Raw genomic sequence first — 15,399 nt, 5'->3', positions numbered from 1 at the left:
ATAGGGTGAGATTAGGTGTGAAGTGTACTGGCAGGGCAAGAGATAGCTGCCAGGTGTGAGAGAGAAACAAAAGGAAAGGGGGACTCAATATCGAGTTCAACAATTTCAGATCATAACCTCGGCCCCGATTACATTTTTTCTTGTAATTTTTCCACTCCTTTCCCCCCCCCCTTTCCTTTTGCTTCTCTCTCCCACCTGGCAGCTATCTCTTGCCCTGCCAGTACACTTCACACCTAATCTCAGCCTATTACCATCTCGTCTAGCTTCGAATACCTTTTATTGTCTTTTACTTCTTTTGTTTCTTTCACTTCTTTTGTCCGATCGCAGCCCTGCCTTCGATCTATTTTCTTTTCTTTCCAGTTTTGAAGAAGGGTTCGACCCGAAACGTCAACTCAAATTTCTCTCCACGGATGTTGCTTGACCTGCTGAGTTTTTCCAGCATTTTCTGTTGTTATTTCGGATTTCCAACATCTGCAGTATTTTGCTATCTTAAGAGTATCTGAGTTGGCCCTTGCAAATTCTTTCACCCAACACTTCTTTTTTCATTCACTACACATTATTAAATCTTCTGTCCAAAACACCACTGGGCACTGTTAAGCTGGCATCTACAAGGGGGGTGAGCATGAGGTGATTTACCCTTAATGGTTCCTCACACTCTGGTATGCTGAAACGCTCCTGTGAAGCGCCTTGGGACATTTTACTACATTAAAGGCACAATATGCCTTTGTTATCTCTAGATTTGACTATTCCAACGCACTCCTGGCCGGCCTCCCACATTCCACCCTAAGTAAACTTGAGGTCATCCAAAACTCGGCTGCCCGTGTCCTAACTCGCACCAAGTCCCGTTCGCCTATCTCCTCTGTGCTGGCTGACTTACATTGGCAACTGGTTAAGCAGCGCCTCGATTTCAAAATTCTCATCCTTGTTTTCAAATCCCTCCCTGGCCTCGCCCCTCCCCATCTCTGTAATCTCCTTCAGCCCCACAACCCCCCGAGATATCTGCGCTCCTCTAATTCTGCCCTCTTGAGCATCTCCAATTATAATTGCTCAACCTTTGGTGGCCGTGCCTTCTGTTGCCAAGGCCCTAAGCACCGGAATTCCCTGCCTAAACCTCTCCGCCTCTCTACCTCTCTTTCCTCCTTTAAAATGCTCCTTAAAACCTACCTCTTTGACCAAGCTTTTGGTCACCTGCCCTAATTTATCCTTATGTGGCTCGGTGTCAAATTTCTTGTCTTAAAATACTCCTGTGCAGCGCCTTGGGATGTTTTACTACGTTAAAGGCGCTATATAAATACAAGTTGTTGTTATATAAATGCAGGTTGTCATTGATGTCGTTCCCTAGTATTAACATTCTCTATCATATAAGAGCACAAAAGCTTTAAAGAAATCACAAAGTGCTGTGCGGCATTGGCTAAAGGCATCATTGGGCTTCCTGAGTGAATGATTCTTATATATTCCAACTGAACCTGTCTGAATGGAGATGGTAACAGTTTAAAAATTGAAAGTGCAGTGAGCCAGAATATAACCTCATCTTCTGTTGGTTTTTTTTGTGTGTGTGTGTGGTTGGGGGGGGGGGGGGGGAATCTAAATAGGCAGAAAATATAACACAAATAAACAGTGCAGGCTATATACAACTGCTAAGGATTTCCTCAGAGTACATGCCAGGATCTGACCATCACCAAACAGCATGAGAAAAACAGAGAAAAACAATGGCTTAAGCAGAACTGGGCTCACTTTATTATTTACTCCATGGTGAGATATATATATATTTATGATGAGATAAAAGGCTGTTCGCTCCAGTCTTTCAGACGAGACATTAAACCAAGAACCCGTCTGCTCTCTCAGGTGGACGTAAAAGATCCCACGGCACTATCTCGAAGAAGAGCAGGGGAGTTCTCCCCGGTGTCCTGGGGCCAATATTTATCCCTCAAACCAACATCACTAAAACAGATTCTCTGGTCATTTTCACATTGCTGTTTGTGGGAGCTTGCTGTGCGCAGATTGGCTGCTGCGTTGGCTACATTACAACAGTGACTACACTTCAAAAAAGTACTGCATTGGCTGCAAAGCGCTTTGGGACGTCTGGTGGTCGTGAAAGGCGCTGTAGAAGTTCAGGTCTTAAGTTCTCTTTGAAAATAAAGATATGAGAGCTCTGCTCAAAGATCCGCCTCTTTAAAGGGCAAGAAACATCATTCAAACGCCTGGCAAAACTTTACACCCTAGAGGCCTCCAGTGCCTTTGAAGACACGATTGCCCCGATGATCGCCTCTAACCCAACAACCTTCCTTGTCTGATCCAGGTCCTGATAAGGGGGTTTGCAGATTATGTGCTTGTAAATACTCGACAGTGGTGTTGATTGCACCCAACGGGCTCTTATTAAAGGCTGTTGAGCGCCGATAGCGATGACTGCAAGGCGGAGTCTGTGCAGAGAGAGGGGGGAAAAAGGCACTTGTTGGTGTCAGGATTTGAGCACTTGCAACCTCAGCCTAACGTGTTGGATCCGTCCCATCCCCGCCCATTGCATTGCACATCAGCCTGACTCGACCCAGGCACTTAAAGGGGCGGTGCAATCAAACTCCCGCAAAGTTTGCAAAACTTTTATGCAACGTGTAAAATAGATGCATATTGCAATACATTAAATCCAACATTTACAGTTTAATTATTATTATAAAGTATGGGGGGTGGGGAATAACTCCGTTTTACACTTCCCTTCCTTGGTTGTCATAATTTCCACCCCCAGTTAATTTTTGTTTAGGTTTCAATAAAAATCGTAAATGATTAAAGATCGACAAGAGTTTTATTCCCGCTGTTGTCTGCAATTTGCACAGGGACTGGGCTGCAATGGGCATGAAAGCGTTCGCTCTGTGTTTTTATCCAGTTCCTCGGAAACGTCCCAAAGCCCTTCACATGAATGACTTCGAAAGTGCAGCAACTATTATATAGTAAAACAACCAGAAGTTGACATAAACAATATCGTTTAAAGGAATGTTTAGTAGCAAGTATTGCCTTTTTGCCCCCCACATTTGAAATTGTCTGGCCCTCCCCTTTAATAGTGAAGTTTCCTGCTGTTGGTGATTGGCCAGACTGTCTGTCAATCAGGCTGGCCCAGCAGGTTGGGTTGTCCCGGGCTCTGAGCGACAGGTTGAGGCGGAGATTCTTGAACTTTTCTTCCCACAGAAGGAGCGCCGTCCACTTCGCCGAGCAGTCGACAAACTCAAGCCGCGCTGGATGGATTGGCATGGGGAAAAGAAGCCGTTACCCTTTGGCTAAAAAGCTCTGCTCATCTGCTTTTACCATGCTCATTTTCTCTCTGTGTCTGAATTCAGGTAAAAAAAAGCCCCAGCATCGTGTACGCTTAAAAGAAAACTTTTGTAGTGGTTTAAAAGTTAGACGGTTTTACTAGCAAGCAACATGCAGCACTTTGGAAAAAGTTTTAAAAAGGAGCTTGGAGTTTGCAAAAGTTTTTTAAAAGTAGCTTGGAGTTTGCAAAAGTTTTTAAAAAGTAGCTTGGAGTTTGCAGAAATGTATTTAAAATAGCGTGGAGTTTGTAAAAGTTTTCTTTTAAACATTTGCGGTTGCAGAAGTATTAAGAAAAATGTTTGTAAAACTTTTCCTTCCCCCAGTTTAAACTTTGGTAACTTTTTTGTTTACTGCTCGCAGTACATTGCCAGCAGTGTCGGATCCAGAGATGTAACGCCGAGTTCGTGGCTGCGACTTCTCCGGGGACTGGATTGCAAGAGGAGTCGGAGGGAGGAGGAGGCGGTGGAGGAGGAGGAGGAAACGGCGGCGATTTCTGCATCGCGCTCCGAGCTTACTCGCAATGCACCAAGAAGACGGCCAAGTACTGCCGGGGGGACCTGGTCTACCACTCGGCCGTGCTGGGCATCAGCGACCTGATGCTGCAACACAACTGCTCCAAGACGGGCCCCACGGCCCCGGTGAAGCCGGCGGGCACGGAGAGGAGCCGGCTCCCCGAGCTTTGCAGCTACGAGAGCAAGAGGAACTGGCTGAAAGACGGCGGGCAGGGGCGGCGGCAGCGACAGCAGCCCCCGAAGTTTGCACACTGCGGCTTGTTTGGCGACCCGCACCTCAGGACATTTCGGGACGAGTTTCAGACCTGCAAAGTGGAAGGAGCCTGGCCCCTGATCGACAGCGACTACCTATCGGTCCAAGTCACCAACGTGCCCGTGGTGGAAGGCTCCAGCGCCACAGCCACCAGTAAGGTAACTGTGTGCCAGATTTTTTTGGGGGGGGGTCTCCAGTCCAGAGAAGTTCTCCGACAACAACCCCTTCCCTTCTCTCTAAGTCAAGAGAAGTTCTCCACCACCAATCCCTTCCCTTCCCCACCGAAAAAAACCCTTTTCTTCCCTCCCATCCTCGCTTTTGTTTCCCAAAGAACGAATGTGACTGCCCTCTACTGCACAAGTTTGGCATTTAGGCAAGTCTCTTTCTCCCTCCCCAAAGGACACCGATTTTCAGATAATTGGCTCAAGAACTAAGATGAGGAGACCTCTCTTTGTTTTTCTTCCTTTACATGATCTGGCAATGCACTCACTGCCTGAAAGGGTGGCAGAAGGAGATTCAGTTGTAACCTTTAAAAGGGAGTTGGGGATTGAAAAGGGGGGAGAACGTTGCAGGGCTGTGGGGCGAAGAGCAGGGGGAAGTGGGATTCATTGGCTAGTTTTTGAAAAGAGCTGGCAGAGACACACGGGCGAATGGCCTCCTCCTGTGCTAATATAAAAGCAAAATACTGCAGCTGCTGGAAATCTGAAATAAAAACAGAAAATGCTGGAAATGCTCAGTGGGCCAGGCAGCATCTGTGGGGAGAGAGAAACGGAATCAACGTTTCAGGTCGAGGACCTTTCTTATTTCCAGCATTTCCTGTTTTTTACTCCCTCTGTGCTATATGGCTGTATGGGGTGGGGGGTAAACCTGCTGGACTGGATTGCCAAGAAAGTATAGATTTAGGAAGAGGTTAGATTTTTTTTTAAACAACCCTTTTCTACCGTGCCCATCCTACAATCTTGATTACTCACTAGCCCGTCAATTATTCCTGTTGTGTCACAGTCCTACAGTCAAAAAAAACACACTTTTTTTCAACTAGAGTTGGAGCTTGGTTTAGATACTGCTTAAGTCTTAGTTACTTCTGATTTTAATTCTAATTAATAAAAGTTTATTTTTGTGGGAAAATTAATCCAGATGATTTGCAAATACATTTTAATAAAGAAAAAGACTGTTTTTGAAGATTGTGTATTTAAGATGCAATTTTCAGAACTTAATTTGGCCAACTTTTTTTTAAACAACTGTCTTCTCGGCGAGCGTTTCCCTAAAACTTTTAAAGTACAGCTCGGATGGGGTCTTTTAATGCTCTTGGTTTATTTTCACTTTGTATCTGAACAAATTAAACGTGCCGGTTAGATTCTCTTCCCCCCCCCCCCCCTGCCCCCACCACCTGTTAGCATTCAAAAGTGTGACAAAACAGCTAACGAACTGTAACCTTGTACTAAGACTTTAATTGGTGCCTGAACTAAAGGGGAATCTGCAATGGGTTGTGACCAACTTTTTTGGGGAAAAAACACACGGTCTCATTGTTCAAAACTGCGAATGGGTGCAGTTGCTGTGCCGTTTACCGCTGTTAATGGACACACTTTGTTCTACACGCAATGTAACTTTTAAATGACATGAGACTTGGTTCTGACAATGAGATTCAAACATGGAAAAATACAACTACCTCCCCCACACACACACTTATACTCGACTACTATTGAGAAGTCAAAGAAGTAATAATAGCTCCAACTTGGGATTCCTTCTGAGATTTGGAGAGAAAAAAATTGCTCCCCGCACCCCCCCCCCCAAAAAAAAATGCAACAAACTTTATTCATAAACAATGCTTAAAAAAAAAATTAATGTAATCTTAAAAAAAAATTCTGTACCAGTCATAAAAGAAAGACTTGGATTTATATCCCACCTTTCATGAACACCGGACACCCCAAAACGCTTTACAGCCAATGAAGTATTTTTTGAAGTGTAGTCACTGTTGTAATGTGGGAAACGCTGGCAGCCAATCTGCGCACAGCAAGCTCCCACAAACCACAATGTGATAATGACCAGATAATCAGTTTTAGTGATGTTGATTGTCATAAACATAAAGATGCTCCGAGATACTTAATTCCAGGTTTAGTTGGCATTGATGTGTTGGATTATTGCACTTCAAAGGATGCGACCTTTACATTTTACGTTGTTACGCTCTTGGTGTCAGCCGTGGCTCAGTATCGCACTCGCCTGAGTCAGAAGGTTGTGGGTTCAAGTCCCACTCCAGAGACTTGAGCACATAAAGCTAGGCTGACACTCTAGTGCAGTGCTGAGGGAGTGCTGCACTGTCGGAGGTGCCGTCTTTCGGATGAGACGTTAAACCGAGGCCCCGTCTGCCCCCTCAGGTGGACGTAAAAGATCCCATTGCACTATTTCGAAGAAGAGCAGGGGAGTTCTCCCCGTTGTCCTGGCCAATATTTATCCCTCATTCCACATAAAAACAGATTATCTGGTCATTATCACATTGCTGTTTGTGGGGGCTTGCTGTTTGCAAATTGGCTGCCGGTGTTTCCCACATTACAACAGTGACTCCACTTCAAAAAGTATTTCATTGGCTGTAAAGCGCTGAGAGACATCCGGTGGTCGTGAAAGGCGCTATAGAAATGCAAGTCTTTCTTTTAGTGTTGTGACTGATGGTTCTCTTTGCACTTGGAGCAAAGTTACATTTGCATTGAGTTTTGCAGTTTCCATTATGTTGACGCTACATCTGTTTCTATCCAAAGCAGATCCATTTGGGGTACACAGTTTCCAGGGGTCTTTGTTCCCCTTCAGTTCTTTTGCAAACATTTAAGACAGAGAGCGCAAGGGTGTTATGTAGGATGTAGACTCGCAGTATACAATGGTGGGAAGGCCTTGGATAGTGTTCCCAATTTACAGTTTGCGGTGGCTGCATTAACTTTGGTGCAGCCCCTCGGCCCGTATTCCTGGTCCACGGAATGAGCCAGTCAGCAACACTCGGTCTCGCTCAGCTCCTTGCTGTGGAAGGCCAGCGGGTTTCGGGGAGATCGAAGGGCGACTTTCACCGAGCTGGTGGCCATCCAGCAGCAGTCGATGCTTGCCCCGAGTCTGCGCCCCCCATGAACGGTTCGCGGCGCATGGAGTCCTGTGTTGGGGAGCTGCTTGGGATGAACCTCGACCAAAAGCCACCGCATCCCCCCTCTCCAGCATTTCTTTCCCACCACGCATCCCGGAAGGTGCTGAAATGCTGAATCGAAATTTATTTGGGGGAATATATTATTTACAACGGACTTTGTCATGTACGGGAGGGAAGTTACTGTGTGGGGGTGGGAAAAATGAGTCATTTCAGTAGAAATCTGACCATTAATAGACTTTAATGATGGTACTATTTTACATAAAATGAGCACTTGGGAAATGCTTATACAGTAGAAGGAATATGTAAATGTATGAGATGTAATTTAAATAAATGACTCCCAGCAATTTCCCAATTATTAATTGGACCATACAATTTTAGTGTGGAGATGCCGGAGTTGGACTGGGGTGGACAAATGTAAGAAGTCACACAACACCAGGTTATAGTCCAACAGTTTTATTTGAAATCACAAGCTTTCGGAGCGCTGCTCCTTCGTCAGGTGAAGTGGAGAGATGCATAAAAACACAGCTTTTAAGCTTTTAAACAGACTACAAAAGTAAATGTGATCTGTGTTATTGTGGAATGTATTCTTCTGGTCACTTTTGAGTCAGTGTTGCCTTCTGCCCAGGTAGCTGGATTCCGATTTTAATGGTGATTACTATGGTTGTGGTTTATGATGTGCTATCGCTCTATCTATCAAACTCGTAAAACAGCAATGGTCTTGACAGATTGCTGTAGCAGAGTCTTGCATTTGTGAGTACTGAAGGATTGTTCTAACTTTCAGTCCCCACTTCCTTGCACATAATTTGCATTTCAGATTATTTTTTAACTTTCAACATTTTATCATATGTACTTTCCCTGTTTGTACTTATAGTAAGGACTTGTATTTATATAGCAGTTTATCACATTTCCAGGATGTTTTTAAAAAAAAGTGCTTTCCAACTTGGGACTGCAGCCACTATTTACACAGCAGTCTATTTACATACAGCAAGGTCGCACAATTAGCAATGAGATGAAAGACTAGTTAATTGGATTTTGGTGGTGTTGGAGGAGGAATTTTGGCCGGGGCATTGGGTGATGCTCCCTGCTGTTCTTCCAGCAGTGCCCAGGACTCTCTCCTGCCCACTGCAGGAGACAGACAGGCCCTTGATTTTTATCATCTTGCCCAAAAGGCCAAATGTTAATTATATGCTCAGTTTTGTACAACAACTTGCATTTATGTAGCGCCTGTAATGTAGTAAAACGTTCCAGGGCGCTTCACTGGAGCGTAATCAGACAAAATTGACACCGAGCCAAAGAAAGATGTTGGAACAGGTGATCAAATGCTTGGTCAAAGAGGTAGGTTTTAAGGAGCACCTTAAAGGGAGAGGTTTAGGGAGGAAATTCCAGAGCTTGGGGCCAATTTAATATTAGGCAGAGCAACCTTCCCTTTAATTATTGGGTAACAAGTATAATTTTAGTGGGGTTTGAACGCACAACCTTCTGACTCCGAGGCAAGAGTGCTACTAACTGAATCAAGCTGACCAGTGGCTGAAAAGGGATATCAGAAAATTAAACGGAAAGTTCCTGGGGGGATTCAGTTGTTTGCACTGCCCGTTGGCGCCTTAAGAGGGCGCTAATGGGGTGCAAAGCAACTAGCGCCCGGGTGCGGTGATGTTTGCGCCGCTCGCGAAATTAACTTGACATTTTGCGGCGGCGCTGAACACTACCGCCACGATCTCCTGCACCGGTAGATTGTGACGTCAGTCGAGTGCACAACGCCCCATTAGCGTCCCGGACCGGATATTGAGTGGCGCCCCCTGCCTTACCGCCTGCCGCTAGCAACGACAGGTTGAGGGGAGCGTTATGCTGTCAGAAAGGGACTGGGGGAGCGCTATTTAAAGGCGGCCGCTTCCTGCCTTTTTTTGTCGGTGACGTTTTTGCACCACGCATTCTGTGAAAGCGAGAGAGTGACTTCTGGAGAGATTCAGCGCTGTGTGAAGGAGTTTTGGGTACTGAGCAGCACTTTGCAGGTTCATTTTGATTTGCCCTGCCGTGCTTCGCCAGCGCTCTGAGGTAGCGCCTCGCTCCTCGGCCTTTGTGCCTTACGACAGGTGTGAAGTGCCTGATTTAGCGCTCCAATCACCTCCAGGGGCGATAAAAGCCAAGTTTGCTGTCGGAGGTGATAATTAGCGGCAGGTGCTAAACTTTGCACACGGCCAATAATGGCGCCCCAAATGGGGCAATACCGAATTTTTCCCCCTTGGTACCTGCGACCCATGTAGTTGGCCACAGCCTGCCTGACTTCGTGAAACCAAACTCTCTCAATGCTTCTATCAAGTGTCTTTGAGTTTTCAAAATCAATTTTGTTAAAACGTGGAGGGAAAAATATTGAAATTTGGAGCTTGCTGGTGTGGCCTAACTGTTGAATTAGTCTCTCGTTTCAAACGTTCACCACTTGGTACTAGAGAGAGCATATCCTGGACAGTAGTGACACATTAACTGTAAATATCGGCATGGGTGAACAAACCCACAAATAGCTCTTCTTTCTTTCTTTCTTTCTCTCTCCTCGCTCACGCTCTCTCGCTCTCTTTCTCTCTCTCTTTCTTTCTCTTTCTGTCTTTCTTTCTGTCTTTCTTTCTTTCTTTCGTTGGTGGTGCTGATTATTTTGTTCCTGGGCATCACATTATTTATAATATTTTATACGCTTTCAACTTCAAATAATTTCAACCTTTACTTTTTTTACAAATCAGTTGCAGCCCAAGGATACTTGGAGATGGGGTTGGTGGTGGGGTGAAGGGGGGGGGGGTGTGAGAAACCTTCTAGTGCCAACACTTTACATCGTGCAGAATGGGAAACGGTCTCCCAGAATAGTAAAAGACCATTCAACCCCCCAAGCCTATTCTTTGCATAAAGTACATTACAATTTTAGTAGACTTTCCATAACTTTGTGTTCTGAAGGAGCTAAACGGTGCTGAATTCTACACCCAAAATGCCATGAAGGAGGCATCAGAAGCTCTACTGAGGGACACGTGTGAATGGATTGTGGGCAGGTACAGACCATACTAAGAGTACCAACAGCAACTTGAATTTATATAACGACGTTTAACAGAAAAATATCCCAAATACTTCAGAGGTGTAATTTTATTTTTGAATGGCTGCTGAGCCCAAGCAGCAGATACTAAGAGGGGTTACCAAAAGGTTTTTCCCAAAGAGGTGGACTTCAAGAAGGGTCGTTAAGGGAGAGGGTGGTGGCATTGGAGTTTAGGGAGGAAATTCCAGAGCATGGGGCCTAGGCAGCTGAAGATACAGCTGCTCGTGGTGGGGCAAAGGGAGGGAGGGGGAGGATGCACAAGAGGCCAGAATCGGAGAAAGGAAGAGTTTGGCTAACGGGGGCGAGGCATTGAAGGAGGATGGCATTATTGCTAGTTTCAAAGACTGCGGAGGGGATAATGTATCACAGCCACGTTCCCAACTTGCATTTATATAGTACCTTCTTAATGTAGCCAGACATCTCATCGCACTTAATAGAATTATTGCCAAAGAAGGAGATATACGATGGGTGCCTAAAATCTTGGTTAGAGGCAGGTTTTAAGCAGGGCTTTAAGAGGAGCGGTTTATGGAAGGGATTTCGGAGCTTGGAACCTAGACGGCTGAAGGCATGGCTGCCAATGGTGGGACGAAGGGAAGAATGTCAGTCATGACTTTGATTCGGGCCGTCTTGGTGGTGTTGCATGGGCAGGATAGAAAGATTCAAGTGGAGTTAGCGGAGAGATGAGCACCAATTTGGGAGGTGACCGCACATTCCAGGACTTTGGCGAGGGAATAGAGGTAGGCGATGGGGCAGTAGTTTGAAGGACAAGGGTGGGTTTTTTGAGGAGCAGGGCCAGTACTGTGGCTGAATATTTAGAGTGTTGTGACAGAGTTAATTGACCTTCAATTTGTCTACAAGACTACATTATTAATTGAAGCACAAATCTGATTAGCTTGACTGTGGCTGATCCTAGCTACTTTGGCATAGGTCGGCACTGAAACCAAAGGACTTTTTTTAAACATTCAAGTATGTAATATGGTGTACACGGCGTATTGCGTACACCTAGCATAGTTTGCTTGATGTATTGTAGTGGAGAGTGAGCTTTACTAAATGGCATGGGTTGTGGCTGACTGAGCTGATTCCCGGCACTGGGTGTGGTGCTAATGTGTACTCGTGTGGTTGTCCACTGTGACGGGGCCAGATGGGTTTTGGTTGGCATTAACTGAGCGCTTGGATGTGCGGCTTCAGAGGGGGCAGTTGTTGACCTACCAGCCAGACAGTAGAGTCAAGAGCAGGGGCCGGATTTCAAAGACTTGCGACTGGGCTGTTGGGAAAGGGGGCCGGATAACACTTTTTAAATATAAAATTGAACAACTACTTGTCGCAAAGTCCCATGGAAGTGAATGAGGCTGAAGATTATTTGGATAGAGACGAGCTTGTCTTTGAGCTTAAAAACACAAACTGCTGGAAATCACCCAACTGGTCAGACAGCATCCGTACAGAGAGAAAGTTATCGATTCAGGTCGATGACCTTTCTTCAGACTGGTCACCAACCTGAAACGTTAACTCTCTTTCTCTCGCCACAGGTGCTGCCTGACCCGCTTGGTGTTTCCAGCATTTTCTGTTTCTAGTTTCTATTTCCAGTATTTTGCTTTTGTCTTTTTGAGTTAAAGGAGATTTTTTATATCAAATCACTACTTTGAGTACTTACTTACTATGTTGTAGAAAAAAAACAACCTAGACACAAAAGGCATCAAGGGGTATGGGGAGAGAGTGGGAATATGGTATTGAGATAGAGGATCAGCCCTGATCATATTGAATGGTGGAGCTGGCTTGAAGGGCTGAATGGCCTACTCCTATTTTTCTATGTTTCAATATAACCTCTTTAGGAGGATGTGTTTTGTAGCTTCGTGATGGCATGTGGGTTTCTGCCTGTTGAGTTCCAAAGTCTGGGGGTTGAGGTAGAAAGGAGATTGGCAGAATGGAGACCAGGTATTTTCTGTTTACACAAAGCGAGCATCAAACCATGGGTGTCTGGGCGAAGGTCTCCTACCCTCTAAAGGCCCAAGTGAAGAAACAACCAGTTCTTTTTCTCGGTACTTGCAATTCAGGAGTGGAGTTGGTTGCAGACGCTCAGTGTCATAGTGTCAACAAGCCAAGATTGCAGGGGCTAATGGGAATTGTAGATCCATCTAAATATTGGTCTATAAGCTGTTCCCAGTGCATGGGTCACATCGCAGGTTGTCTCTGTATTTTCACTTGCCTGCTTTCCTGTTGTGCTAGATGCTTGGCTAGTGCTGCTAACCTCAGATATGTTGCCCTCAATTACACAGGAGCTGTAAGATGAAGTAAACTTGCCAGATTCGCTAAGACCAGGAAGACCCATTTCTTACAGAGAAAAGCATAAGGACTTGCATTTATATAGTGTCTTTCACTACCTCAGGAAGTCCCAAAGTGCTTTACAGCCAATGAAGCACTTTTTTGAAGTGCAGTCACTGTTGTAATTTTGGGAAACACGGCAGCCAATTTGCGCACAGCAAGCTCCCACAAACAGCAATGTGATAATGACCGGATAATCTGTTTTTGTTATGTTGATTGAGGGATAAATATTGGCCAGGACACAGGGGAGAACTCCCCTGTCCTCCTTCAAAATAGTGCCATGGGATGTTTTACGTCCACCTGAGAGAGCAGACGGGGCCTCGGTTTAACGTCTCATCCGAATGACGGCACCTCCGACAGCGCAGCACTCCCTCAGCACTGCACTGGAATGACAGACTCATCTGAGTCAATCATCTTAATAGAATCAAGGGGTGAAGGGAAAATGCAAGCAAATAGATACTGCAATCTTGGAAAAAAGGAAGTTAACTAAAGCAGGAGATTGTTCGATGATGCAAGTGATGCTCCCAGTCGGCGGACATTGGGCAGGGGCTTAAAGACACAACAGGACTTGCAAGTGGATAAAACAAATGAGGCTCCCCCCCCCCCTTAGAAAAGGTGATAGATAGTGGCAAATTGGAGGGAAGCAAAGCGAGCCAGCAAACGGCAGTCTGGAATTAAAACTAAAATGGAGGTTAGGAGGTCTGAAGCTACTGAAGCAACTCCATAATCCGTGTTTGGTCTCCCTAATGAGAGAGCGAGAAAGACGCAATTTCTGCAGTCTATTTAAACCTCCTTTTGCATGGTATGTGAACAGAAGCGGCATTTTTATGACTATGACAAGCCAGAAATTGGATATTTGCCAGTTTTTTTTCCTCTTCCCATTGGGACGCTGGTCCCTGTGGTACTAAATTGGTAACACAAACGGGCTTGCAATTAGTGGTGAATAAGCAGTTTTGTGTTCTGGATTCTAATCCTCTGGGAGTTGGCCCCGCACTCATTGCGCTAAGAGCCCTTCTGTGTTTCAGTGCTCTCAACCCGAGCTGTATTCGTGTCTAGGGTCCCAGAAGCAAAATGGCAGTGCCTTCGAACCCCCTGTGCCATTCAGTCCTTTCCAGGCACTGCTTGGGACACGGATGTCTCTGCTTCTTCACAACAGACCTTTCCTTTCAAGTTCGTTTTAAAAATGTATTTTCTGTGTGTGTGTGTTGGTTTTAGTCTTGTTCCCTCGTATCAAGTGTCTGACCTTTCTTCAAGGGGGTGGACTTGCTGTCCAGTTCTCAATGGGCGGCACAGTCTACTGATTAATCCAGTCATTTGGATTAAGCAGCCTAACTAACGCAACAAAGTGGGGAATTTGTATTCTGAGAGTTTAGATTAAGAGGAGTGAACAAGCTTTAAAAAAAAACACTAACTTTTTGAATTAACATTTCAATCCATGAATATTCCACCTCACGGTACCCTCCTGGTGAGCTCCTTCGGTTTCGCGTCTTTGACCCTCGGCAGCATGGTTTGTGTTGGATCAAAATGTTCATATAAAGGTTATGATTTAAAGTACAAATTTTCAATCAGAGTTGGATGTGGACCAATTTTATGGATTGTGCGAACCCGATTATTTATTGTTCCTGATGCTGTGGTTGCTGGGTGAATGCACGGAGTACAGCGGTCCCATGTTTGATCCCTTCCTGTTTTGTGTTTGCTGAAAATCTGGCACAGTCTCTGCTCCCTATCGAGTTTGAGTGCGAGTGTATCTAGACATCCGGTGACAGGATTGGGCTCCTCCGTGCAGCCTTCCATGGTTGAATAGTCCAGCACCACCTCATCTCGGTTCAGCAGGTGGAAGAATGGCCGTGTGGCAAGGTGTTGGAGGGTGACGGGGACCCATGGCACCAGTGCTGGGGAGGCAAGTGGTCAAAGGGATCATTTATAAAAAAAAAAATAAAAAAAAAAAATTGGCCATGAGGTTGTGATTTATAAACGATATAATCTGGAGCGGCAAGATTTGTAGTCGGTGCAGACGCGATGGGCCACATGGCGGCCTCCTGTGCTGTACTATTCTATGATTCGCTTGACTTGTACATGTTGTGATGTTTTTCACATTAAATCCAAGGCTTTAACTTCCGATCTCTATTGTGGTCAGAGAATTGAAAGCCATGATTCTTTTAAAGGGAGAGAAGTGTATTCCAATGCTTTGTAATCCACAGGTTATGAAGGGAGAATTGTGGAAATTTTCCGAGTGTTTCTGGGAGGTGGGGTGGTGTGGGAGCAGGGGGTGACGATGAAGAAAATGTCCATTTCCAGGTTGTCTACACCAGCCCCATAAAGCGCACCAGGGCGACGAGACCTAAATGCATATTTTGAAGTCGCAACGTGGAAACTGGCCCATTCGTTCAAACCAGTCTGTGTTGGCGTTTACCCTCCGCATGAGCAAATAGTTCTCCTCGCATTTATCCACCCTGTTCCCATACCCCTTCGACCCTTTTCCTTAATCCACCTGTCCGATCTGAGCTTGAATGTTGACATCGTTTCTCCCTCAGCCACCAACCCTGGAAGTGAATTCCACAACCTCACAACTCTGAACAGGTTTCTCCTGTGCGCCGTTCTAACCCTCTTGCATTTAATCTCATATCTATGGCCTCTCGTTCTTGACCCCTCAGCTTTTGGAAGCAGACTGCTTTTATCTACCCTGTCCCCCATCATTTCATAATTCCAAACATTTCTGTTACCGGCACATGTTTGAATGTCTCGATTTATAACATCCAGGGTGATGGTGGAATTCAGACAGTGTTTAGCTCCCCTTTTGAAATTGTAGATTGAGGCGGTTCTG

At 45.4% G+C, this 15,399-nt stretch overlaps 1 protein-coding gene across 1 annotated transcript in view; it reads left to right on the top strand.

Annotated features, from left to right (window-relative positions):
• The window catches only part of rgmd (RGM domain family, member D), a 129,090-nt gene that overhangs the window by 100,389 nt on the left and 13,302 nt on the right, over positions 1-15,399 (top strand). The window contains exons 3-4 of the mRNA XM_086004508.1: positions 3,178-3,326; positions 3,661-4,223. Coding sequence (XP_085860634.1) covers positions 3,178-3,326; positions 3,661-4,223 — 712 coding nt within the window. The remainder of the gene's footprint in view (positions 1-3,177; positions 3,327-3,660; positions 4,224-15,399) is intronic.

The sequence above is a fragment of the Somniosus microcephalus genome, chromosome 13 (genome assembly GCF_052327205.1).
Source record: "Somniosus microcephalus isolate GS21.2 chromosome 13, FLI_Smic_1.0, whole genome shotgun sequence".
Classification (NCBI taxonomy): Eukaryota; Metazoa; Chordata; class Chondrichthyes; order Squaliformes; family Somniosidae; genus Somniosus; species Somniosus microcephalus.
This window is presented reverse-complemented; position numbering and strand designations above follow the sequence as displayed.